The sequence below is a fragment of the Salvelinus fontinalis genome, chromosome 5 (genome assembly GCF_029448725.1).
Source record: "Salvelinus fontinalis isolate EN_2023a chromosome 5, ASM2944872v1, whole genome shotgun sequence".
Classification (NCBI taxonomy): Eukaryota; Metazoa; Chordata; class Actinopteri; order Salmoniformes; family Salmonidae; genus Salvelinus; species Salvelinus fontinalis.
In genome coordinates, this window is record NC_074669.1 from 7630077 (window position 1) to 7655886 (window position 25810).

General features: G+C 43.4%; 1 protein-coding gene across 2 annotated transcripts in view; it reads right to left on the reverse strand.

Moving 5' to 3' along the window:
• Window positions 1-444: 444 nt before the first annotated feature.
• Window positions 445-25810, reverse strand: part of LOC129855017 (dual specificity protein phosphatase 8-like) — a 99793-nt gene continuing 74427 nt past the window's right edge. The window contains exons 1-5 of one of the 2 annotated variants that reach the window (XM_055922253.1): window positions 18784-19502; window positions 6731-6891; window positions 6425-6584; window positions 5083-5206; window positions 445-4687 (exon numbers count right to left, since the gene is read on the reverse strand). In XM_055922253.1, the coding sequence (XP_055778228.1) occupies window positions 3439-4687; window positions 5083-5206; window positions 6425-6584; window positions 6731-6891; window positions 18784-18922 (1833 nt within the window). In that variant the 5' untranslated portion in view covers window positions 18923-19502 and the 3' untranslated portion in view covers window positions 445-3438. Of the gene's footprint in view, window positions 4688-5082; window positions 5207-6424; window positions 6585-6730; window positions 6892-18783; window positions 19503-25810 lie in introns of those variants that run through there. The other variant, XM_055922252.1, reaches the window with a different exon arrangement.

Here is a 25810-nt window from a genome sequence, read left to right on the forward strand (position 1 = left end):
GTTTTTATCTATATGTCAGGCTGTATGGCTTGGTTTTATCCATATGCCAGGCTGTATGGCTTGGTTTTTATCCATATGCCAGGCTGTATGGCTTGGTTTTTATCCATATGCCAGGCTGTATGGCTTGGTTTTTATCCATATGCCAGGCTTGGTTTTTATCCATATGCCAGGCTGTATGGCTTGGTTTTTATCCATATGCCAGGCTGTATGGCTTGGTTTTTATCCATTTGCCAGGCTTGGTTTTTATCCATATGCCAGCCTGTATGGCTTGGTATTTATCCATATGCCAGCCTGTATGGCTTGGTTTTTATCCATATGCCAGGCTGTATGGCTTGGTTTTTATCCATATGCCAGCCTGTATGGCTGTTTTGTCCTGCAATTATCCCAAGTGGACCACCAGCCCAAGACGGACTCACCTAAAACCAAAACAGAGACAGAGAACAGTTCATATTTTGTCATTTTTGTATTTTTGTCTCATTTTCACAAAACATGTACAAGGAAGGAAAAACCTGAGGTATTTTGCGTCAAGCAGCCTAAGGTATCAGGATTTTACTTAAAAAATGTACCTAAATTCATCAATATTCTTAGATACCTTGCTATTTACACAACATAACAACAATAATAATAATAATACATCAATACCAACAATTATAGCAATTGGGACAGCCTGCATCTTCTCTTAACATGTTTTTAAATAATTATAACGACATCTTTTAAAAAGTAAGAGACTAGAAGGAAAGCCTCAGAAAACTGAACACAGGAAATCCAGGTCCGACCTTACAGCAGCACAAAGGTATAGGTCAAAGGTCACAATAGAGAAAAGCTAACCAAAGGAAAAGAAAAAAACACATATACGTACATCATAAATAAATAGACAATCTGGCACCAGCAGAGCAATAGCATTCATTTATTCACTTCTGAATCACTTTCTAGTTTCATCCCTTCCGTTTTGTTTTGTTTTTAATCAAACCTTTGGAAAATAAGAGAGTGAGAGCGATAGACTGATAGAGATAGTGAGGGAGTGACATGCATTGTGCTGATGTGCAAGCAATTGTGTACCCTGCGCGAGGCTTGGCTCACTGAAAGATCCCCTGAGAACAAACGAAAGGTGGTGGTATATCTATGTGTGTGACTATAAGTGTCTGTGTGTGTATGTGCGGAGGGGATTTGTTTCAGCTATGGGCTTCTCTCATATCCCAACACAGTTCAGTTCTGTGTGTGTGTGGGTGGGTGTATTTGGAAACTAGCCAACAGAGTTGTGTGTTAGCAGTGTGTTAGGTGGATGTCTCTAACATTGTCAACTGTGTGGATCTACTTGCATATACCGGTAGTTGTTGTCATGAGCCCTGGAGAAATCAATAGTCCTTCCTACAATAATTCTGCTCTTTAGTACTGGGTTGAATAAAGTTCTTCATTCTCACTCACACACATTAACCATCTCCCAGGAGATGCACTAACTGTAGGAGCCCACAATCACAAGAAATAACATCTTAATTACACTCAACTGAAGAGTCATCTCGGTGAACATAAGATGTTGAAAATACCTATTTTCAACGTATTTTCAACCACAAATACATATTTAACATATTTTCAACCAAAAATATGTATTTTTAACATCTTTTCAATGTAAATTCAACGTTTTCATGCTCATAGGGACTGTTTTTCACAATACAACACATCTGGTGATGTCACCAGAGGTAAGAGCAGGGGTGGGCAAACATTTAGGCTTGAAGGCCACATCAGGATTTAGAAATTCAACTGAGGGTAGCACAGAAGATTTGGGAACCGGTTTGTTTGTCAAAATCAATTTCGGGGCCAGAAAAGGGGCAGTTATTTGAAAATATACAGGTCTATTATAATTTCTACAAACATTTGATCTAGTTTTAGACATTCAAGTGTGGCCCAGAGTAGTTTTTAAACCCCCCAAAATAATTTGCGTTAAACACCATTGTGTTAGTTGTTTATACTGAAACCTCCCATGGGCCGGATTGAATGAGCTGTAGTTTTCCCACCCCTGGGTTAGAGTATGTTGGTACCCTCGTAGGAAGTGGATGGGATACTCGTTTTTGAAGAGGAACAGAAAAGTGCATTTCAACGTCAGATGAAACCCAAAATACATCGCTCTTCCTCCAAACAAGGAACAGCACATATTGCTTGCTTGTAGTTTTGTGTGCATGAGTGTGTGTGTGCATGAGTGTGTGTGTGCATGAGTTTGTGTGTGCATGAGTGTGTGGTTGTATGTGTTTCATAAATACCATACAACAAAAACTGAGATTAACGAAGGAAAAGAAAAAAGTCCACAAAACATTCTATTATTTCTCATTACCAGAATGAACAGATCAAATAAATTACAACCAGAACTGAGATTTTTTGTTTTTGATTAAAAGTCCATTAAAATCGCTATATATATATTCATATAGTATATATAGTATTTGTCTGTCTGTCGCCAGCCACCCTGGAGCATGCTCCGAGAGGCTGGGGTGGGGTATACTTGGGGGGTGTGGAGTGAGACATGCGAGTACTGAACTCCACTACAGGGAGGGTGTAACTTAGACCTAACTCCTCTCCTCCCCACCGCCCCAACAGTCACGTCACACTGTTAAACACGGGAAACAAGGAAGCAGACGAGTATTGCGGGAAAATACAATGCCAGTCTTTATCAGTCACTACGAGTCCTCTTAAACTGCAAAGTCTTTGTAAACCATGATGGGCTGACACGCCAACATGGAGGATTCGTCATTGTTTTGATGCAGTACCACCGGTATAGACTCTTAGGAGAGTCTGAATAGTCTCTCTCTGCATTGTGCTGTGGTGCGTTTCTGGGGTACAGAGCTCTTTCTAAGTCTTTGTAATGAAGGGAGGGGCAGACTGAGCCATGCTGGGGGTTGTGGTTCTCTGGGGCTGAAGTCTTTGAAATGAAGGGAGGGGCAGACTGAGGCATGCTGGGGATTGAAGTCTTTGGGAGGAAAGCACTTAGCTATGTCTCAAATGACACCCAATAACAAAAATAGCACTATACTTTTGGTGACTTTTGGCCAAAAGTAGTGCACTATATGGGTGTTGTTTGAGATTTGCCCCTGGATCTGTTTTTCTTTAACTGACACCATACAGAGGAAATAGTTCACAGTTCATAGTTCAGTGTCAGTGCCCCATAGCTCTCCATCTTTCCCTGCAGTTGTTCTCTTCAGAGCTTTGGTTGGTAGTACTGTAAATGTAACCTAGGAAATCAACAGCCTGCTAAACCCCATGTCTAGTCCAGGAACACTAGCTAGATAAGGGACTCCCGGAATCTCTCTGATGTTTCTGTCTTCTCAGAGTTTGAGTCTTTAACACGGTCTGTTTGGGGAGGGTAAATTTCCCCCCTCTGTCCTCCCTCCTCCTTCAGGTCCGTTTCCCCTCCTCCCTGCGTGGGCCAGTTGTGGTCAGGAGTGCGGTTAGTCAGGACACCTCGATGATCTCCATGCTGCCAGAGAAGCTGGACTGCTTCCCCATCTTCTCCAGCTCCTCCCGGGAACGTGTCTCGGAGATGCCCTCCTCAAACTCCATCTGACAGCTGCGCCGCTTGAACTGCTTCTCGGTGCTGTTGGAGGCCGTCCCGTTGGCGACGGTCGTTGAGGAGTCCCTCTGTAATGGCGCTGATGACGACGATGCCCTTTTGTCCCGCTGCACTTTCTCCCGTAGCCGCACCCCCTCGCTACAACCAAACGCCACATATGCAGAGCTGCTTCCGAAACGCACTTCCACCCCTCCTCCTACATCTCCTCCTAGTTCTACCCCTCCTCCTAGTTCCACCCCTCCTCCTACGTCTCCTCCTAGTTCCATCCCTCCTTCCCCAACCTCTTCAGCCCCGAAGTACCAGGGGGCGTCGGCAGTGGGGGTGACAGGTGTGACTGGGGTGGTGGCCTGTACTGTGTCTCTGTGTTTGGTCCACATGGTTCCGGACTCTTTGGGGGGCAGAGAGAGAAGCATGGAGCCCTTCAGGCTCTCATCCAGGCTGGGGCTCTTGTGAACGGGCAGGGAGCGTCCCAGAGTCAGACTCAGGGACTGGGGGTGTACCGGGGAACTGGTTGTGGATCCAGATCCAGAGCCGTGCTTGGCTTTCCTCCTGGGCCTGGACGATGATGGACCTCCAGAACTGGGACCCCCAACGTCGAGACCTCCGATGCTGCCGCCGCACCCCGGGGAAGGGAAAGGTGACTCGGCCGAGCTGGGGCTGTCTGGGACAGGGGAGAACTGAGGGCAGACACCGGTGACAGGGGGGCTGTCCAGCTTACATAGCTTGGGCACGTCTTCGGAGTGTGTGGGCGCTGCCAGGCGCAGGCAGTGGGGGCTGCTGGGGGAGTAGACAGACTTGATGTCAAGGGAGAAGGATCGCTTCAGCCGGTTAGTGTCCAGGATGCGCTCGGCCGACAGGTGGAGGCCGTTGAAGCCCTGCTGGAGAGAAGTCGGCGAGGGGAGCTTCGGTTCTGGTGGGGTCTGGGGCTCTATTGATGAAGGGTCATGGTGACCGTTGACTTCTGACCCTGAGCTGAACCCGTTGACCTCTGAGCCCTGGGATTGACCTTTGCCCTCTGAGGTCTTGTCGTCTGACAGCGCCTGGAGGAGCCGCAGCCCCTTCTCAAACTCCAGCAGCTGGCCCAGGAAGTTAAAGTTGGGCGATATTGAAGGCCGTCGGTCCTTCACAAACCTGGTCAAGAGGAAATAAGAGGGCAAAATGTTAGTTCCAGTTAGAGTTGGGGCTCCAGATGCAAAGTAAAGCAAAACAAATACTTTGTAAAGTTCTTCTAAGCTACTTCCTGTGTAAACCTAATATTCATCGGTGGGTTGCGTGTATTTAAGAAGCAGGTTACCCCCGAATGAACTGGTGTGAACTAACTGCCACACAAAAGATGATCCTAGGATCTCCAGACAACACAACTAGTTCCTACTGTACACTAGTTCCTCTGGCAACCAGAAGAATGTCATTTCTCAAGACTGGGGGGTACAGATGAGCGTATAGCATTTCTTGAAACACTGAGTCCACTTTTTAAAGATGCTGCAACTTAAGCTCAGCTGGTGGGGAGCGTCGGGTAGAGAGTGTACCTGTAGGCATCATCCGATGACAGGCCCATTGTCTTCATGATGTATGCGATGGCGATGGTTGCCGAGCGTGAGATTCCAGCCAGGCAGTGCACAATGACTCTGCAGTTTGACACCTTGGCTTTGTCTGTGGGAGGGGGGAACAAACACGTGTGAACACACACGGCTGTACACAAAACCCAGGAACAGGATTAGCTAGAACAGAGAGTCTTCTGGGAGAATGAAACACCCATCGAATTTGTGTTAGTTAGAATAGAAAGTCTCCCGGGAGAATAGACGGGTTCGCTGACAACGTCACGAAAATGATGCACACGCTTCAATGGGGCAGAAGGCAGTGTGTTGTGCTTCTGGATGGCCAGACAGCTGGCAACAATGACAAGAAACTGGCATGTGGTGAAACGTAAGTGTCTCGTTTCAGCTCGTTTGATCGTGTTCTTGATACCATGTCTTAATTTGAGCTGTTATGACTGACTGACACGTCTATGCTAATATGGCTCAAATTTGCTAGCTGGCAAGCTAACCAACAACTGTGTATTTAAGAGACAAGTGCTCATTGTGCAACTATTTATGTTTTCAACAAATATTGGAGACTAAATATAGTTTACATGTTAGCAGCAATCTAAGCCAAACCCGTCTGTTTGAACCATAGTTCTGCACGCATCGGCTTTGTTGCTAAACAACCAACCCGTCTACGGAACACCCATAGAAAACAAACCACCTCTTCAGCACAGGGGCTCGTCGTCATCACGATTAACCTCGCTTTGGGAGTGTACCACTTGTGAAAACAAGGAGGGTGATACATTACAATATTGTGATATACTGAATATGAGGCCTGTTTCACTATGTTGTATGACATTCTTTTATTTTATTTCATCTTTAATTAACTAGGCAAGTCAGTTAAGAAACAATTCTTATTTACAATGACGGCCTACCCTGGCCAAACCCTAACCCGGACGACGCTGGGCCAATTGTGCGCCACCCCACGGGACTCCTAATCGGTTGTGATACAGCCTGGAATCAAACCAGGGTTTTTAGTGATGCCTCTAGCACTGAGATGCAGTGTCTTAGACCGCTGAGCCACTCAGGAGCCCCAATACACAGACATACATACACTGCTCCTGCTCAGGTTACTACTACTAGTGCATATTCTGCATATACGTGCATAATCATGGTCCTCTGTAGCTCAGTTGGTAGGTCATGGCGCTTGCACCGCCAGAAAGTGGGTTTGATTCCTGGGACCACCTATACATTTAAGCATGACTGTAAGTCGTTTTGGATAAAGGCCACTTCTAAATGGTATATATTATATTCTCTGCACATGCAAAGACACACAATCATGACTTACCGATGAATTCATTGGTTTTCTCCAACCAGGGCAGTAGCTTCTCACAGTAGTTGTCATTGACAGGGATCCGCATGAAGTGGCTCTCGCTGATGAAGTCAGGCTTGGGACAGGTGTTACTGGCATTCAGCACGTACGTGATTCCATTCTGAAACATCAGGTCCTACAGACAGACAGAGAGAGACACATGCAGACAGGGGACTGTTAGAAAAGGCAATAACAGAGAGCAACAACAACAAAGCTAATGCTTTATTGTACTTCCTTTCCTCTCACATTCCCTCTACTTCCCCTTGACTGCTACGGGCTCACCTTGTTGAGGACGTCTTTCTGTGATCCCAGGTAGAGGTGCGGTAGGATGCGTGTGGGTCCTATGTTAGCTACAGGTAGGCAGGGTTGGGATATGCTCATAGGCAGAGCTGGCTTGCTCTCACACAGCCCGGGGAAACAGGAGGAGAACGCAGCAAAGCCCCCTAAAGGAGAAAAAGAGAGAGACAGAGAAATAAATACAATTTCCGAAATCAGCAAACGTTTGGGAGCTACTGCTCATGCACATACAGAACTCACAACTCCAACACAGAAACCTGCTTGACGTTACATTTTCCCTGTTGTCAAGTGAAAGTCTACACACCCCTTGCACAGTTGTAACATTTTCCTGCCTGGATTAAAATTATATTATTTTTCCTACTGATCTGCATAACTTGCTCCACATTTTTTAAGTGAAAGAAAAAGTATTATCATGTTTTATTATTATTATTTTTTTTATTACTCTCCCTGACTGTGGACTGAATCCCCTTACACTACAGACTTGTGTTTCAACAACATGGCTGAAACAGTTCAAACTGTGTACATGCATAACAGTTGGAGCTCGATTGTGGGTTAGGGTTTCTGCACCCGGCTCAGTAGGAAATCGTTCTCTGCTGCACTCTGGGAGATAGTTTGGCTGCTGGGCGGTGAGGAATGTGTGTGGCTGGCCCTTTAAGTGCAGACGGCTCCACTTTGGTCTGTGTGTGTGTTAAAGACTGTGTGTGTGTGTGTGGCTCTGTTTCCTTCATGAGCTCATGTCCTGTAGCAGAGCATTGCGTCAGGGCTGGGGAATGAGAGAGGCCACAGGTGCAGGGCCAGCACAGAGGCCCAGTAACATCCCCCTGACAACCGTGCAGTACACACACACTACCACCTGGGGCGGCAGGTAGCCTAGTGGTTAGCGTGTTGGGCCAGTAGCCAAAAGGTTGCTAGATCAAATCCCTGAGCTGACAAGATAAAAATCTGTCGTTCTGCTCCTGAGCAAGGGAGCTGACTTGCCTAGTTAAATACAGGTTTCATTTTTTAAATAAAACCCAGATGCGCAGCACACACACAACTGTGCAGTACATACACTAACCATAGACATTCATACAGCAGCACACAAATATATAATACACATTTGCTCACACTCCCTTTCAAAATCTGACTAAAACACACACTTACTCTGCATTACCACGGTTGTTTAACTTCTGGCTGGATGGGAGGAGAAGGGGAGAGCGAATGACCTCGCCAGGCGAGGGAAGGAGTGAGTGAGGGAGGAAGGAGTGCTTCAAGGAAACCCTGAGCCCCAGCAGAAGGATTAGAACCTAATCTTGGTTCAGTCCTGCCTGACCCTTTCTGGGCTACTGCCAAACACACACACATACACACCCAAAGACATGACATCACCCTGCTAAACTAGCACACACAGGACATGACATGACATAGCCTAAAAGTGTAACACACACCAGGCTTCTACACAACACCCTTTAACTCCACACACACAAAGCTGTAAGTAAGCACTTTGCTAGTAATACATAACTGGCCTTGTAACCTCAGTTTCTAGTAATATATAACTGGCCCTGTAACCTCAGTTTCTAGTAATATATAACTGGCCTTGTAACCTCAGTTTCTAGTAATATATAACTGGCCCTGTAACCTCAGGTTCTAGTAATATATAACTGGCCCTGTAACCTCAGTTTCTAGTAATATATAACTGGCCCTGTAACCTCAGTTTCTAGTAATATATAACTGGCCCTGTAACCTCAGTTTCTAGTAATATATAACTGGCCCTGTAACCTCAGCTTAACCTACGGGTCTGAACGCAGAGCAATATCTGCTGGGCTGAATATGGGTCGTGGTGGAGTCAGCGAGAGCAGAGTGTATTCTGACCCACACACAGATAGACAGAAAGGCAGACAGACAGATGGCTATATCTGGTGCCTGTCCCTTTAAGACCAGAGAGCAGAGGATCAGAGAGGAAAGGAGGAGAGGAGGAGAGAGGAGAAGAGAAGAGAGGATAGAGGAGAGGAGGGCCTGCCCGTATCCAGCTATTAATGGCATCCGGCAGAAAGATGACATCACCTCTCCACATGCAGCAGACAGGCAGAGAAAGATAAATAAATAAATAAATGAAGAAAGAAAGAGAGTGAGTGAGTGAAAGAGAGACAGAAAGAGTGGCTCTTGTTATTACTAAGGGAGTCCCTCTTTCCTCAATTAGCACACTTTGTTTCAGCAGGAGTCTATGATATATTCCTCATTCTAAACCCTTCTTCCATATGTAAAGGTCTTTATTCACACACTACACCGCTACATAAACAGGAAAAAAACACATCACTTAAGTTACATGTCCCTTTTCATTACAGGAGAGTTGTTGAGAGGACAGGGTCAGCATGGGATATTCTGAGAACCTCCCTTCCTCTCCTCAGGTACAGAGAGCAGAAATGAGGAGTCACGATTGTGTGCCTGCATGGGTCTATTGAAGCCTATAGCGTTTCAGTAACATTGGGTCAACACCCATCATCACACACACCACTGGGATGTCCAAAAGTTTACAGTGGTCCTGTGCTGTGTTCTTAGTCACCACTGATAACACACAATCTCCCCGTCACCGTCGCTGGTAACCTGGCCTTCAGAGTTAATGTTGCTATGGCAACAAACGTGGGATGATGTGGTTGACTGTTGTTTCTATTGTCCCCGGGGTGCTGTCACTATGGAAAAATCCACCAAGGGCACGCACATATATTGTGCCCTCATACACACACACACGCACGCATAGACACTCACACTCAGAAAGTACCCAGAGAGACATGCACTCACATCCCCCAAAAGCACCGGATGACACATCTCTCCATTTCAATCCAAACACACACATCACTGAAAATACCCTGTCACATACTGGGGCCCAGCTATCTGATGAGATGACATCAGAAAGTCAACTGTCTGTAAGCGCTGAGATCACCTTTAGTCTTATGACCAAACACAGTCAGACACCAGGTCTACGTCCCAAAATGGCACCCTATTCACTATGTAGTGCACTACTATTGATCAGGGCCCATCGGGTTCTGGTCAAAAGTAGTGCACTACATAGGGAATAGGGTGCCATTTGGGATGCAACCAACACTCCAAAAAAATGTATGGGCTAAAAACAGACAGTGGACAGAGCACGTTGGGTTATTTTGACACAGCCAGGTAGGTTGCGTGAATAACCCAACATGTTGGGATTAACCAAACAGGTTAATTTAACCATCAGTTTGGTATTTTTTACTTTCATGCTATGTTGACCTAGCAGCTGGGTCTTTTTTAGTGTAATCCTTAGGTTCTTTTTAGGAGGCGTGGCTTATTAAGGACTTGGCTTTCAGCTAGATGTTATTGGCCAACCATGAGAATAAATGTCCTATATATATATATATATATATATATATATATATATATATATATATATATATATATATATATATATATATATATATATATACACACACACACACACATTCTTCAGATTTACTTTTGTGTTATTGATTCTTGTCTTTTTGAAACCAGGCTGTTGGAGGAGAGAGCCCAGGTGTGGCAGGGGCACTCTGGGTCTTTGCTTTTCCTTATGTCTTTACTTTTGTTAGTATGTTTAGTTCTTGTTAAGTTGTGGTAGCTTTCTCAGTTTTTGGCTCTAGTTGCTTATGGTTGTGTAGGGTGGTCCGGTATAGCAAATTGTTTGTTAACTTTTAGCTGGGTTGGCTTTTTGGCTGGTTAGCTTGCTAATTAGCTTTCTGGCTAGTCTAGTCTGTTAGCAGTTGGCTAACTTGCCCCTCAGCTTGTGTTAGCTTACTGTTCTCTCTCTTTGCGTCAACCTTTCTTCCTGTTCTCCTTTTTGTCTAGCCAGCTTTAGCTTTCTTGTCAAGGTATCTAAGTGTTGGCAGCTGTTAGTTGTGTTGTTTGTTAGTTTTCTAGCCTGCTAGCTTGCTAATTGCTGTCTAGCTTAACCGTTGGGTTGCTCACCTACTAGCCTTCTCTGTTCTTAGCTCTCCTGTATCCTCAGTATAGTTAATTGTTTGTCAGCTATTATCTATTTTAGATTTAGCGTGCTGGCCGGCTAGTTTTGCTGGTTTGCTTTAGTTTAGTTTGTTAGCTTTGTTGATAGCTTTGTTGATAGCTTGCAAGATGGCGAACCTCGGCCTGCTAGCCTCCTCATCCTGCTAGCCATAGCCTACTAGCCTTTTAGCCTAGTATAGCCTAACCCCTTTTCAGCTCGTTGTACCTTCTAAGACATTTGGTTATTCATAGTGGGCCTGCATCATGTCAGACCCCAAGCCAGGCATGAGGAAGCACCACAGTGTGCGGTTTCTCTTGAAACTTAAAGATGGGAAACTACTGGATTTGTTCAGATTGGACTTCTCCAGAAAGTTCTTGCAAAATACCCTTAAATTTAATCCAGGTGTTATAAACTGCATTCTTGGGTTGCCTTTAGCAAATAGGTTCGATGTGAGTTTCCAGGCAGCAGCTCTGTTGAAAGAGTTCTAGACCAGGTATGAAAACAAAAAAGCTAAGTTTGATCTGTTCACTGTGGAGAAATTGTCGGAGGAGGCCACTACTAAGGTGGTGGTCATCAGAATGTTCAAAGAAACAGTGAGTGGGGAAGACACATGCTTTTGGCTGAATAGAAATTGTAAAGTGACAGGTGCACCTAAAAAAGTAAGAGATGCTGAAGCCATCTGGAATTGCAGCTGGCGAATTCCAATCCAACAAAGAGCAGATCTATAAGGGTTTGGGGGCTTACACCTGCCCTCTGTAATGGTGTTGGGAGAGAACCAGGGCTTCCTACAACTTATTTAGGAAGTGTGGAGAGCGAGTGGTGTTCAGGGGACTGGGCCATTCCTTGGACTGCTGGAACTGCAGAAAGTTTAATCTCTGTGATGAGGCTTTTCTCTACAGAGATTGCCACTAAGTGTACTCAAAAGGCACCCAAGGGTGGCTCTGGTGTAGTGAGAACTGAGCAGGGGTTGGTCATTATTGTTGATGCGGTGGAAGTTGCAGGTGAGGAAATGGAGGCAGGAATTACAGAAGTTGGTGTGCTGGGAGGGCAGGTTGGGAGGTTGGTTCCTCTGAGACTAGACCAAGAGTCTTCCTCTCAAGCTCCCCTAACACAGTTTCCTTTTTAAGCAATATCACTTTCCCTGAAAACACCCCAAACCTACTGTCTCTTCAGACCATTCTTGTGGCCTCCACCCATGCACATCCCCGAATCACAAAAGGTTGATTGAGGTTCAGAAAAGTGGAGAGGAGGTGATAGAAGTGACAGGTGGCACGCTTGGTGACTGGGCTCCACGTTGTTGTTGGGGTATGAGAATGGGCGTTTGATCCCACTCCAGGCAAAGAAGCTGATGGAGGGACAGATCTTGGCACCACCTGGTGGTAGGAGCAGTGCGTTGTGGCTTGCTCATGGACTGGGCTCCAGGCTGTGTTGTTGGGGTATGGAAAGGGGCATCGCAGGCAGCCAGAGGGGACAAATGCAGCGTTGTCTTGAGGTCACACACTCAAATGGCACAATCCATTTTTTACTTTGAAAACCAGAGTATCGGTGTTCAAATGGGATCTTGTTAAACCTCTGTGTAGGGTTGGGCACAAATGGTTACATCGCGCCAACATCTTGCAAAGTTTGGTCTGTACTGCTTGGCCAAGCCGGTGCATAGGTATATCCTGGATAACCACCTAGGAGCCTCTCTCGACCTGTGGCTGTCGTGTGTCCGGCACTACAGTCAAAGACCACTGCCACTAGAGACAAATGCAAGGAAGCCCCCCCCCCTCAGTATCCTGTGCCTGCCAGCAGGGGAGGTCTTGCCAAGAACATTGCTGCTGTACAGGGGGAGCCAGAGACCCTTTTCAACGCGGGACTCCACCAAGCTCACCCCCTCCAAACGACATGGAAGCCCTGCAGACCTCCACAGACTTGCTGGTTTGGATGCATGTGCCGACATTTGTTGACACTGCTTATTTAGAATGTAATGTGAAAATGTAAATTAGTTTGTTAAAGAGTCTATATATTTTTTTTTTATGCAATTATTTATATACCTTATTGTCTAGTAGGGTATATGACTTAATATATCCCCACAATGGAATTTACTTGGGTTTTTAGGGAACTCATACATTTCCATAAGCGTCATTAAAGCTACAGAATTTAATGTTCAACCTTAACATGTGATAACTATGCAACAGAACAGATGAACAGGAATGACATTTATTCTCAAGGTTGGCTATAACTATCTGAATGCCACGCCCCTACTAAACTACAACTCGTCTTCTGATCTCACAGATCTCACAGCACCGATAGATGGATTATCTGACAAATCACCAAAACGATACACACGCTTCCATGGGGCAGAAGTCAGTGTGATGTTGTGATTCTGGATGGCCAGATTGCTGGCAAGAATAACAAGAAGCTGCCATGTGGGGAATCGTAGGTGGCTTGTTTCAGCTCCTTTCATCTTGTTCTTGATATCATGTCTTGTTTTGAATGATTTCATGTTAATGTTAATATGGCTCAAATTTGCTAGCTAGCAAACCAATAATTGTAACAATGTCTAAAGCACTGCATCTCAGTGCTTGAGGCGTCACTACAGACCCTGACAACCGGCGTGATTGGGAGTCCCATAGGGTGGCGCACAATTGGCCCAGCGTCGTCCGGGTTTGGCCGCTGTAGGCCGTCATTGTAAATAAGAATTGGTTCTTTAACTGACTTGGCTAGTTAAATAAAGGTTAAATATATATATATTTTTTAAACAATGTATTTGAGAGGCAACAAGTCCTCATTGTGGAAATGTATTAATGTTTTCAATAAACACTGGAGACTAAATATAGCTTACATATTGTCAATAATCGAAGCCAACCCCGTCTGTTATGCCACCTAGTTGTGCACGCGTTGGTTTTCTTGCTAAACAACCAACCTGTCTATAACCCAGCACCCAGCAACAATAACCCAGCAGTTTTTCAAGAAAACAACCCAACTAAGTGACCCAACGCCTGCAATTAGGTCAAGCAAGTGCAGCTCAAACTGAAAAAAAGCCTGTCGTTTGAAGCTCCTGCTCCTTTTAGTTTCAAAACAACTGTTCTTGGACCAGTTGCCCGTTCCCCACAGTCTCACCTTCACCATTATGAACTGAATAGCCAAACTGACCCTGGATGTTGAGTAGCCATCCACCTTTCAGTCTATGCATGGTAAACAACTCACTGGAAAGAGGGCGTCACAATGGGCCCACCAGCCAGCACAGACTTCCTATTCCCCCCCACATCCCATCTCCACTGTCCCAACACTCCGCAGCTTATATAATGTGTTTTGTTCTCTCCTCTCTCGGAGCGGCCGGGCCCTCCCTCGTTTACCGAATGGTCTCTCTCTCCCATTTTTATCTTTCCTTCTCTCCCTCCACAGGGCACTCAATGGGGAGAAGTAGGGTAATGTACACAAATCAATACAATCTAAAAATGCGCCACATATGAATGAATTTCATAGAGAAACACATTTACAAGAAGTGTATATCAATGTATTGTAGAAAGAAATGGAAAGCTTGTGCAAGTTCATGAGGACAAATGATCCCTGCTCGACACAGAAACACATGGATTGTTTGTTGCCATGGAAAGCAGAAATGCTTTTTCACCAACACAAATCACATCCTCCATTACTACAAACACTGTCTTCTGGTGAATTGATCCTTTATTTAACTAGGCAAGTCAGTTAAGAACAAATTCTGATTTACAATGACGGGCTACCAGGGAACAATGGGTTAACTGCCTTGTTCAGGGGCAGAACGACAGATTTTTACCTTGTCAGCTGGGGGATTCGATCCAGCAACCTTGCGGTTACTGGCCCAAAGCTCTAACCAGAATTGGTGAGTTATGATACAAGGTCTGTTTGTATGGCTTTAGATCACTGAGATATTGACTGAACAGAGAGAGAGAGAGAGAGAGAGAGAGAGCCTGTCTGTAACATTATGCTGTTGGTCCTATTGACTGGCCCTCAATACTAGACCCCTCTCTGTGTGTTTGTGTGTGTGTGTGTGTGTGTGTGTGTGTGTGTGTGTGTGTGTGTGTGTGTGTGTGTGTGTGTGTGTGTGTGTGTGTGTGTGTGTGTGTGTGTGTGTGTGTGTGTGTGTGTGTGTGTGTGTGTGTGTGTGAGGCTTTCAGCTGCATATGCCTTAATGGAGGGGAACACACACATGCACACACACACGCACACTCTCCCTCTCTTCTCCATCCCGGGGGCATTGATTTGCCTGAATGACTGCCCTCCCTCCATCCCTCTCTTCTATCGTTCATATGGGAGAGACATGACACCATCCTCTGTGCCCCTCCAGCTGTCCCCTGTGCTCTGTAGGGGACATTAGCATTTCAATGTGTCTCCCCCACCGCTATGACATCATTGCACACATGCCCCACTCCACTCTGCTCCACAAAGAGTCTGCTACAGCAGCAGGGGGCCTGAGGGTAGCCACTAGATCAGCATGTTACAAAGAACACCACAATTGCAATATAGAGGATTGAAGGGCAACCAGTATCTGTTTGTGCCTATGTTTATGTGACGGTAGATTTAGCATGTGGCTAACAAAGATCTATACGTCAGTACGGTAGCGTTAGCATGTGGCTAACATATTTTTTTTGTTGAGTTGAGTTTTATTTCAGTATACATGGCAGCTAAAAAACAGAATTGTATGTACATCAATATATTTAAGAAAAAGACAATGTCAATACATGTGTTAGCTAATCTAGATCCATATGTTATGGTAGCATTATAATTTAACTATGTGTGTTTGAGTGTAAGTAGTGAGGCTGGTCTGCAGCAGCTAGGCAGCTTGCCTGAGGGCAACACAATCTAAAAAGAACCATTAACAACACCTCTATTCTCAACAGTTAACGACAAACGTGTGATTTTTGTCTCTCTCTGGGCTAATCTGCCCATCTGCCTTGAAGCTGTGATGTGAACACATGCATACGAGCACGCAATGTGCAGTGTGAACAGGACCAGGTGTTGGGCTCACTGCACTGAACCAGCTCACTGCACTGAAACACATGCATACTATACTCTGACGCAGTATACACACTCTACAGTACATCTACACACACAGCAAATTGGCCAGTGTCACCTAGTGTTGATTTTCAGGATTGTTTTTAATATCTATGTTTTTGCATGTTCATTGATTGACTGATTAATCTTATTCTATATAAAGATAAATAACATACATTTTTCTAAACTAATCCAATCAGTTAGTTTGATGTATTGCACCCATTACTGAAATGGTTTTGACAGTCATTCTGAAAGCAGGTTGCCTGTGAATATACATTCCAACTGTTGGATATTCTAACTGTGACTGGATTCCAAAAGGAACTACACATCACTTTGCAAGCCAGCAAAATGTGACTTGCAGGCCTCATGTGGCCTGTAAACCAGGAGGTTCTTAACATCACTGTGTTACGGTAAAACTTGGCCATAAAAGTGAGGCCTTATGATATATGTAATGTATTGTCATAAAAGGTTAATTTTAACGGTAACATTCATCTACAGGAGCAAACATGAACAATTAAAACAACCATGTCTCTGTCACTAATAAATACAGTAATGGAAAGTAACTCTACGGTTTACACGAAAAGGAAAGGCACAGTGGGGAATGATATTGAGGCGTGGCTTAGAGTGGGCGTGACTTTCAACACATTATTTTTATCTACCCGTGAGCGGAAGTGTTGTACCAGTTTAAGTGGTCCATGATTATGTAACTAAAGTTTCAGCATATTGGTTACCAGTTTGGATGTTTTTGGAAGTACTTAAGAGCATGTTGCAATGAAGATGTGAAAATACTATTGTAACGTCCTAAACCCAATAGACTGCTTTGCGTAATGGTTAAAAAGACTATATGAGGTGTTATTGCATAACACCATTGGTGCAAACTATATACACTTCATTGTGTTAAAAATACTATATGAGGTGTTATTGTGTAACACTAAGTGTAAATTACCTAACACTAACAAAGTGTAATAGTGTCAGCACTAAGCACAGTGTTAATTTAACACTGAAAAGTGTGGACCTGTATAGACACTGTCCCAGTGTTGATTTAACACTGAAAAGTGTGGACCTGTATAGACACTGTCCTAGTGTTGATTTAACACTGGATCATTTGCTGTGTATATAGCTAGACATACAAACACACGTTATGTTGTAAATACACAAACTGTACAGTATATCAATGCACACTGTGCACCACACACATTTTGGAAATGTAACACTTCATCTTCTGCTGTGTGAAAGGTGTAACATAGCTGGCTTCACACACTGCCGATGCAGAAGAGAGAGAAAGAGAAAATAGAGTGGGAGAACCAGAGAGAGCGACAGAGGGCAGGAGAAATGGGCCTTTGTGATAGTTTTACATGTCAATGACCACAGGTGGAGGGAGCGTGAGCACAAACCCGGACAATTGTGCGCTGCATCATGGGTCTCCCGGTCGCGGCCGGCTGTGACAGAGCCTGGACTCAAACCAGGATCTCTAGTGGCACAGCTAGCACTGTGATGCAGTGCCTTAGACCACTGCGCCACTAGGGAGGACCATGTAACTGTATTAATCAACAGTCTGATACTGTATAAACTGAATACAGTAGATTACCGTAGAATGCACAGTAAAATACCATACATTTGTTTTACAGCACACTAAGACGTGTCATTTCAACAGTCAAACACTGTAAAATGCACAATAAAATACTGTAAATGTGTTTTACAGTATTAATTATGTTGCATTGTGAAAAACTGTTGTGGGCAGGGAAAGACTCTGTGGCTCATTAACATATTTTAAACCGTGCCTTGTAAGAGGCTTTATTTGTTGTACCCGTGAGTACCCCCGCAGAATACAGTAATATATTGTATTTTAGGAATTCTTCAAACTTAGTCCTGAAACTCTACAGTAACTTACTGGCCAATTGTTGCCAGTGATTTACTGTAATTCAGAATACAGTTCAAAAACCTTTTGAACTCTAGTGCATGGTATTGTTGTTTCTCACCCATTAACACATTTTGATGCATGTCTTATAAGAGGCTATATATGTTGCCCCTGTTAATGAGAGTCCTGTACCAATTTAAGTGATATGTAGTAGTGTTTCCCTACCAATTAAACGTATATAGGGAACAGATCAAAGTGGCAGCAAGTCACAGACCTTTAACGGTTGAGTGGCTAGCCATGTCCTTTTGATCTGTTCTGCCCGGTAGTATTGATATTTTAGAATCCTTTGTTAAGGCTTAAAGTCAAAATGATAGAAAACACCATATATCAGTTGGCATATTGTAATATATCATTAAATATTCACTATTAGCAATTGCTGATTTTATTTTTGAACAATTCAACAATAAAGTACTATCATGCTGTTTTGCTATATATATTTACTGCAGCATGCTGTAAATGATGGTGCATTGTTGAGAATTAATGTGTCCAGAGAAAGAATTGCTGGCTCATTAACATATTTTAAGGCTTGCCTTGTAAGAGGATATATTTGTTGCACCTGTTAGTGAGAGTCCTGTACCAATGTAAGTGATATGTGGCAGTAGTTCCCGAACACCTAAATGTATGTAGGGAAAAGGTCAGAGGTGTAAGGTAAAATAAAAAAGTAGCAGAGAATGTATCTTTTAATGGTTGAATATTTACCTATGTCCATATTTACCTATGGCCTCTAGATGTGCAAGCGATAAATAACATAGATTATTCATCAATTCAAACTGCCTACAGCCATGCTGCTTGCTATAATCCCTTATAACTACAGTAACATACTGTAGACAACAATGTGTACTGTTTAATACTCACTTTTACTGTATTGTACTGTGTTTCATTGCTCTGGCATTAAGTTACCGTGAATACTGTAAATTAGATTACAGTAAAACAATTGGTACCGTAAAATGGATTACAGTATCTCTACTCACTGGCCAATTGCTGCCGTAACTTACTGTCAATTATACAGGAAATGTTTTACAGTGTACTGCAGCGCTGAGCTCTCTCTCTCCCTTTCTCTGTCATCTCTTTCTAACCTACTGACAGTCCTCCCCAGATTGGGTCAGTACACACCTCGTAGCGCCCTCCCCTCCTTGGTCCTGCGGACTCTGATCTTCAGCCTCCTGTCTGACTCCTGCAGGACAGGCCAGAAACAGTCCTCAGCCGGGGCTATGACCACGTCCAGAGGCATCACCCTCAACACGCTCAACATACACGCGTTCTAGTGCACTCAGATCTGGAACACACTGACTGCCGTCCAGACCAATGGAGTCCAACAGGAAAAAGTTAGCAGAACGGCTAAACAAACAAATCACTTGTTCCGAAAAACTTCAGAGGGAAAGCCGGTCCGGTCTAAAATTCCACACTACAAAGTCCCAGCTGTCACTACTCCCACTGGTGTTGACCAAGTCCAAGTCCAAACTCAGATCCCAAAGTCCAAGGAGGGAAGGAACCTTAGTCCCGAACTCAAGAGAACGGACGGAACCCACTTCCAGAAAGTAAACTACTCCCAAACATCTGTAGATGTACTGCCCACAAGTTCCACAAGTCAGTTCTAGAACTCATTCAGTTCAAATCCACCAAGAATCATATTTTTCCTATAATATCTACCAAAGCCATAGAGGTCCAGCAGTATTTTGAGGAATAATGAAAGGAAGAACTATGGAGAGAAGAAAGAGGAAAGAGTGTACATGTCTGTCTGTCTGTCTGTAGCTGCTACTGAGTGTCTCTCCGTGCCTTCTCTCCGTGTGTGTGAGCCCACAGGCAGAAGAGCAGTACCCTATTGTTGTGCTGTTTCGCTCTCCCCGTCTCTCATTCGCTCACACTTCTCCCCCTCCCTCCCTCTGCTTCCCTCTCTCTCTCCCTCCCGCTCCTCTGTGTAGAGGATGACGTAGTTGTTCTCTCTCTCCTCGCTCGCTCGCCCGGAGGGTGAATGAGCTCACTTGCCGTGAGCTCAGACTCTGACCCTGCCCTCCCCCTCTCCCCTCCTACCTCCCACTCTTCCTCCCTCACTCCCTCCCTCTCTTGTGGAGCCAGTGCTCCGTCATAGCTAATGTCTATGGCATGTAACCGCATTCCTTACTCACCAGATAAATATGTGGTCACCTCAGGGGCCTAGTGAGCTGGAGTAGGGAGAGACAGCAACTACTGCTCTATGGGTTTTAGCAAGATACACACTGCATCTCTGCGTGTTTGTGTTCAATTATATAGTTTGTGATTTATAATATGCAGTGTGTATACAACAAGTAGATGACATCGCTCCCTCTGAAACACATCACTCTCTGCCTTTGCAAAACACACACTCAATGCCTATGTGTGTTTAATTAAATAGGGTATGTTTTCTGATGCGCAGTGTGTGTGTGTGTGTGTGTGTGTGTGTGTGTGTGTGTGTGTGTGTGTGTGTGTGTGTGTGTGAGTGTAGAGAAGGGATGTTAATTAAACACTGAGTTTTAGAACGTGCATGTACTGAACAATTTGTGTGTACCAGTATGTATTTCATTAGATAGTGTGAGTTCACACTGAACAACAAGTGTATGTGTGTTATGTATCACATATTAGTGTGAATGTATCAAATTACATTTGTGTTTAGAGAATTTGTACGCGCTTACAGTGCGTTAACTTTGTTCTAAATAAAAAGTGTTATGTTTTGGGAAAATCAAAAACGACACTTCACTGAATACCACTCAAGCATGGAATTTTCAAGCATGGTGGTGGCTGCATCATGTTATAGGTATGCTTGTCATCGGAAAGGAATAGGGAGTTTTTCTGGGATAAAAAAAATGGAATACAGCTATACGAACAGGCGCAACCCTAGAGAAAAACCTAGTTCAGTCTGCTTTCCAACAGACACTGGAAGACAAATTCATCTTTCAGCAGGACAATAACCCAAATCACAATCACAAATCTACACTGCAGCTGCTTATCAAGACAACATTGAATGTTCCTGAGTGGCCTAGTTACATTTTTGACTTAAATTGTCTTGAAAATCTATGGCAAGACTTGAACATGGCTGTCTAGCAATGATCAACAATCAACTTGACAGAGCTTGTAGACTTTTAAAAAGAGCAATGGGCAAATAATGTACAATCCAGGTGTGCAAACCTCTTAGAGACATACCCCAAAAGACTCAGAGCTGTAATCGCTGCCAAAGGTGCTTCTACAAAGTAATGACCCAGGGGTGTGAATACTTACAACATGGAAATTAGATATTTCTGTATTTCATTTTCAAGAAATTAGCAAAAAATATCGAAACACGTGTTTTCACTTTGTCATTATAGAGTATTGTGTGTAAAAAAATATTATACATTTTGAATTCAGGCTATAACATAACAATATGTGGATTAAGTCAAGGGGTATGAATACTTTCTGAAGGCACTGTATTTATGTGTTGTTTATGTGTTGTTATTTAATTCAATTCAAATAACTCTTATTTCCTGGGAGGGAACTTCATGTATGGTGAAGAATGGTACAAACAAGACATATAACAACATAGAACACAAAAACATGTAGGCTACAGTATAAAGGATTAGACACATTCTATGTAATCCCAGGGTATATCCACATATATACAAATACAAATACAAACTTCAATAGAGTTAAGTAGCTTAATGGATGTTGGCACAAAACGAGATGCTGCTCTCTTAGATTTGAATGGGAAAGCTTTATACCTGGGACCTGGAGGGTAGGGGGCTATGCTGGTCTATACCTGGTCATTCAGTGTGTGTGTTATGTCAACTGCTATTTGTTCCCCCTTCTTCCTCACTCGTTTTTTTGTAAACCTCACTGAGGGGTTCCTGGCTTGCTCCAATGACCTTCCCACTGATTCTTAATATCCTGTCCAATTATTAAACTTCCTTTCACCTCCATAGAAAGAACACAGACACATAGTGTTTGAACAAGTATTTAGCCCCTTTCTGATTTTCTCCAATTTTGCATATTTTTTATAGTGAATTATCAGATCTTCAACCAAAAACGAATATTAAATCAAGGGAAACTGAGTTTACAAATTACCACACAAAAACATTTTTTTTAAATTTAATGAACAAATTTATGCAACACCCAATTCTCCTGTGTGAAAAAGTAATTTCCCCCTTACACACAATAACTGGTTGTGCCACTTTTATATGCAATGACTGTAACCAAATGCTTGTTGTAGTTGTTGATCAGTCTCTCACATCACTGTGGAGGAATTTTGGCCCACTCTTGCATGCAGAACTGCTTTAACTCAGCGACATTTGTGAGTTTCCAAGTATGAGCTGCATGTTTCAAGTCCTGCTGCAACATCTCAATTGGGATTAGGTCTGGACTTTGACTAGGCCATTCCAAAACTTCAAATTTGTTGTTTTTTAACCATTTTCATGTAGACTTGATTGTGTTTTGAATCATTGTCTTGCTGCATGACCCAGCTGCACTTCAGCTTCAGCTCACAGACACATGGCCTGACATTCTCCTGTAGAATTCTCTGATACAGAGCAGAATTCATGGTTCCTTCTATTAAGGCAAGTCGTCCAGGTTCTGAGGCAGAAAAGCATCCCCAAACCATCACACTACCACCACCATGCTTGACCGCTGGTATGAGATTATTACTGTGGAATGCAGTGTTTGGTTTTCGCCAGACATAATGGGACCCATCTCATCCAAAAAGTTGACTCAAGTTTGCCAAAAAAGCACCTGGAAGCTGCTGGATGATCATCAAGAATCTTGGAAGAATGTTCTATGGATAGATGAGTCAAAAGTACAACTAGCGGAGTGGTACTATCCTTCCATGAAGTTGCATTATTTTCCAGAGAACTTATAGAGCCCGGAGGTGATTATCTCTTTCATACCATGGCTATAATTTAACACATTTGCCGGTAGAATTGTGTTCAACATCTATTGAAGTAGCTCGACAGTTTACTAGATAGCTACAGTAGTTGCCTTGGTAACCAAACAAACAGACTTCCTAGTTTAACTAACCATACCATCTGTCCTAGCTTGCTTTTATGAAAATCCAATTCAACAATGCCAATAATGTTTTCAATTCAACTTTTGCTCAAACATAGAACATGTAAGAATGAACTATAGCCATTGAATTCTACCGTGCAGATATACCGTTGGGAAATAATGCACACTCTAGAATGCCCTTCAAGTCAATCAGAAACGAGTATTCAACAATCACATGGTATAATGAGTTTTGAATTCCAGTATGGATAGACCATTTTGTGTAAGTGTGTGTGTACAAGATCTCGTTGTTTTACCAATTTGACTTCAGATTATGACGTTTATCCATGTTTCTCCAAACATCACATTTCAAAGTGTTTTTGACACCCTGACTACTCCTGCTCAGCATCGTTCCGTTTCTCCAAAAGTCATATTTCGAAGGGTAATGGTTAAGAGTAAAGGTTTGGAGAAGGGTTAAAACATTAACTCTAGGCATTGGGATAGGGATAGGGTAAAAAAATATATAACTGAGGGTCTATCACTGGAATTGAACATGCAACCGTTGGATCTGGAGTCATGGGATTATGCCCATCTGCTTTAGCAAGCCAACTTGATGGCAATAGCACTCACTGTTGCCCCTAGTGGCCAGTTCTGAAAAGAAAGAAAGAACACACACACACACACACACACACACACACACACACACACACACACACACACACACACACAGAAACACACACACACAGAACCACACACACACAGAAACACACACACACAGAACCACACACACACACACACACACACACACACACACACACACACACACACACACACACACACACACACACACACAGACACACAGACACACACACACACACACACACACACACACACACACACACACACACACACACACACACACACACACACACACACACACACACACACGCACACACACACAATGCCTTACGATGCCTTATGACAAACATGTAGGCTAACCATAGAAATAGAATCCACCCATTATGCCTTTATTGCTTTGAATGGGGAGGCCCGTTCTATAGATTTTATTTCTATGGGCCAAATGTCCTCACGCTAAACAAAGAGGGTTAGCTGCTCTGTTTTAGGAAGTGAAAATCTAAATAATCATTTTGATCATCAAGTTAAAATTTAGTTATTGTCACCCTAATCCTACGATTATCTAGATTATCTTTCTAATGTCAACGCCAATCATTTTCTTCAGGTATGATCACAGAACAATTGTAAAATATACTACATTGTTGCAGTAAAAATCGTTAGCTGAATGAGCTACATTGTAAAGTTTTGTTTTTAGCCTCGTAATGGTAGAGGTTTGGATTGGGAAGGGCAGACTGATCCAAGATCTGTGATTAGAGGGAAGTTGTTATTCCTATAACCCTGTGAGTGAGTGACTACAGTGGTGGAACTAGCAGTAGGCCAGCGTCTGTGGTCCACGATGGTCAGAGAGAGAGGCAGAAGAACTAGGTCATTTGGAAATAAGCGCTGAAAACCCTGCCATGTGTTCCTCTGTAGCTCAGTTGTTGTATGCATGTAAAATTCATTTTCTTGATGAATCATCACTAACTCTCACATGAACGTACTGTACGTGCACACACACAGCAATGCTTAGTAAGCCCTCAATTACAAGTTCCTATCCACCCGTCTGGAAATGATATCAGTCTTAGTTGTCAACACAGCTGTGGCACTCCCTAGAGGCCATATTGTGTGACTATTGTCATTATTTAAAGCAAGCATAAATTGGATTTTAGTGTCCAGTAAGTTCATGTCCATCTCTTTGAGTAGCCAACTACAGTGGGGAGAACAAGTATTTGACACACTGCCGATTTTGCAGGTTTTCCTACTTACAAAGCATGTAGAGGTCTGTATTTTTTTAATCATAGGTACACTTCAACTGTGAGAGACGGAATCTAAAACAAAAATCCAGAAAATCACATTGTAGGATTTTTAAGTAATTAATTTGCATTTTATGGCATGACATAAGTATTTGATACATCAGAAAAGCAGAACTTAATATTTGGTACAGAAACCTTTGTTTGCCATTACAGAGATCATACGTTTCCTGTAGTTCTTGACCAGGTTTGCACACACTGCAGCAGGGATTTTTCATGGTTCGGGCCAGCCCCCTTAGTTCCAGTGAAGGGAAATCTTAACACTAGACGATTCTGTGCTTCCAACGTTGTTGCAACAGTTTGGGGAAGGCCCATTCCTGTTTCAGCATGACAATGCCCTCGTGCACAAAGCGAGGTCCATACAGAAATGGTTTGTCGAGATCAGCGTGGAAGAACTTGACTGTACTGCATAGAGCCCTGACTTTAACCCTATCGAACACCTTTGGGATGAATTGGAATACCGACTGCGAGCCAGGCCTAATCGCCTATAACATCAGTGCGCGACCTCACAAATGCTATTGTGGTTGAATGGAAGCAGGTCCCCGCAGCAATGTTCCAACACCTAGTGGAAAGCCTTCCCAGAAGAGTGGATTGGGGCTGTTATAGAAGCAATGTTCCAACATCTAGTGGAAAGCCTTCCCAGAAGAGTGGATTGGGGCTGTTATAGAAGCAATGTTCCAACACCTAGTGGAAAGCCTTCCCAGAAGAGTGGATTGGGGCTGTTATAGAAGCAATGTTCCAACACCTAGTGGGAAGCCTTCCCAGAAGAGTGGAGGCTGTTATAGAAGCAATGTTCCAACATCTAGTGGGAAGCCTTCCCAGAAGAGTGGAGGATGTTCTAGCAGCAAAGAGGGGACCAACTCCATATTAATGCCCATTATTTTGGAATGAGATGTTCGCCGAGCAGGTGTCTACATACATATATATATATGAAGTCGGAAGTTCACATACACCATAGCCAAATATATTTAAAATCCGTTTTTGACAATTCCTGACATTTAATTCTAGTAAAAATTCCCTGTCGTAGGTCAGTTAGGATCACCACTTTATTTTAAGAATGTGAAATGTCGGAATAATAGTAGAGAGAATGATTTATTTCAGCTTTTATTTCTTTCATCACATTCCCAGTGGGTCAGAAGTTTACATACATTAAATTAGTATTTGGTAGTATGGCCTTTAAAATGTTTAACTTGGGTCAAATGTTTCGGGTAGCCTTCCACAAGCTTCCCACAATAAGTTGGGTGAATTTTGGCCCA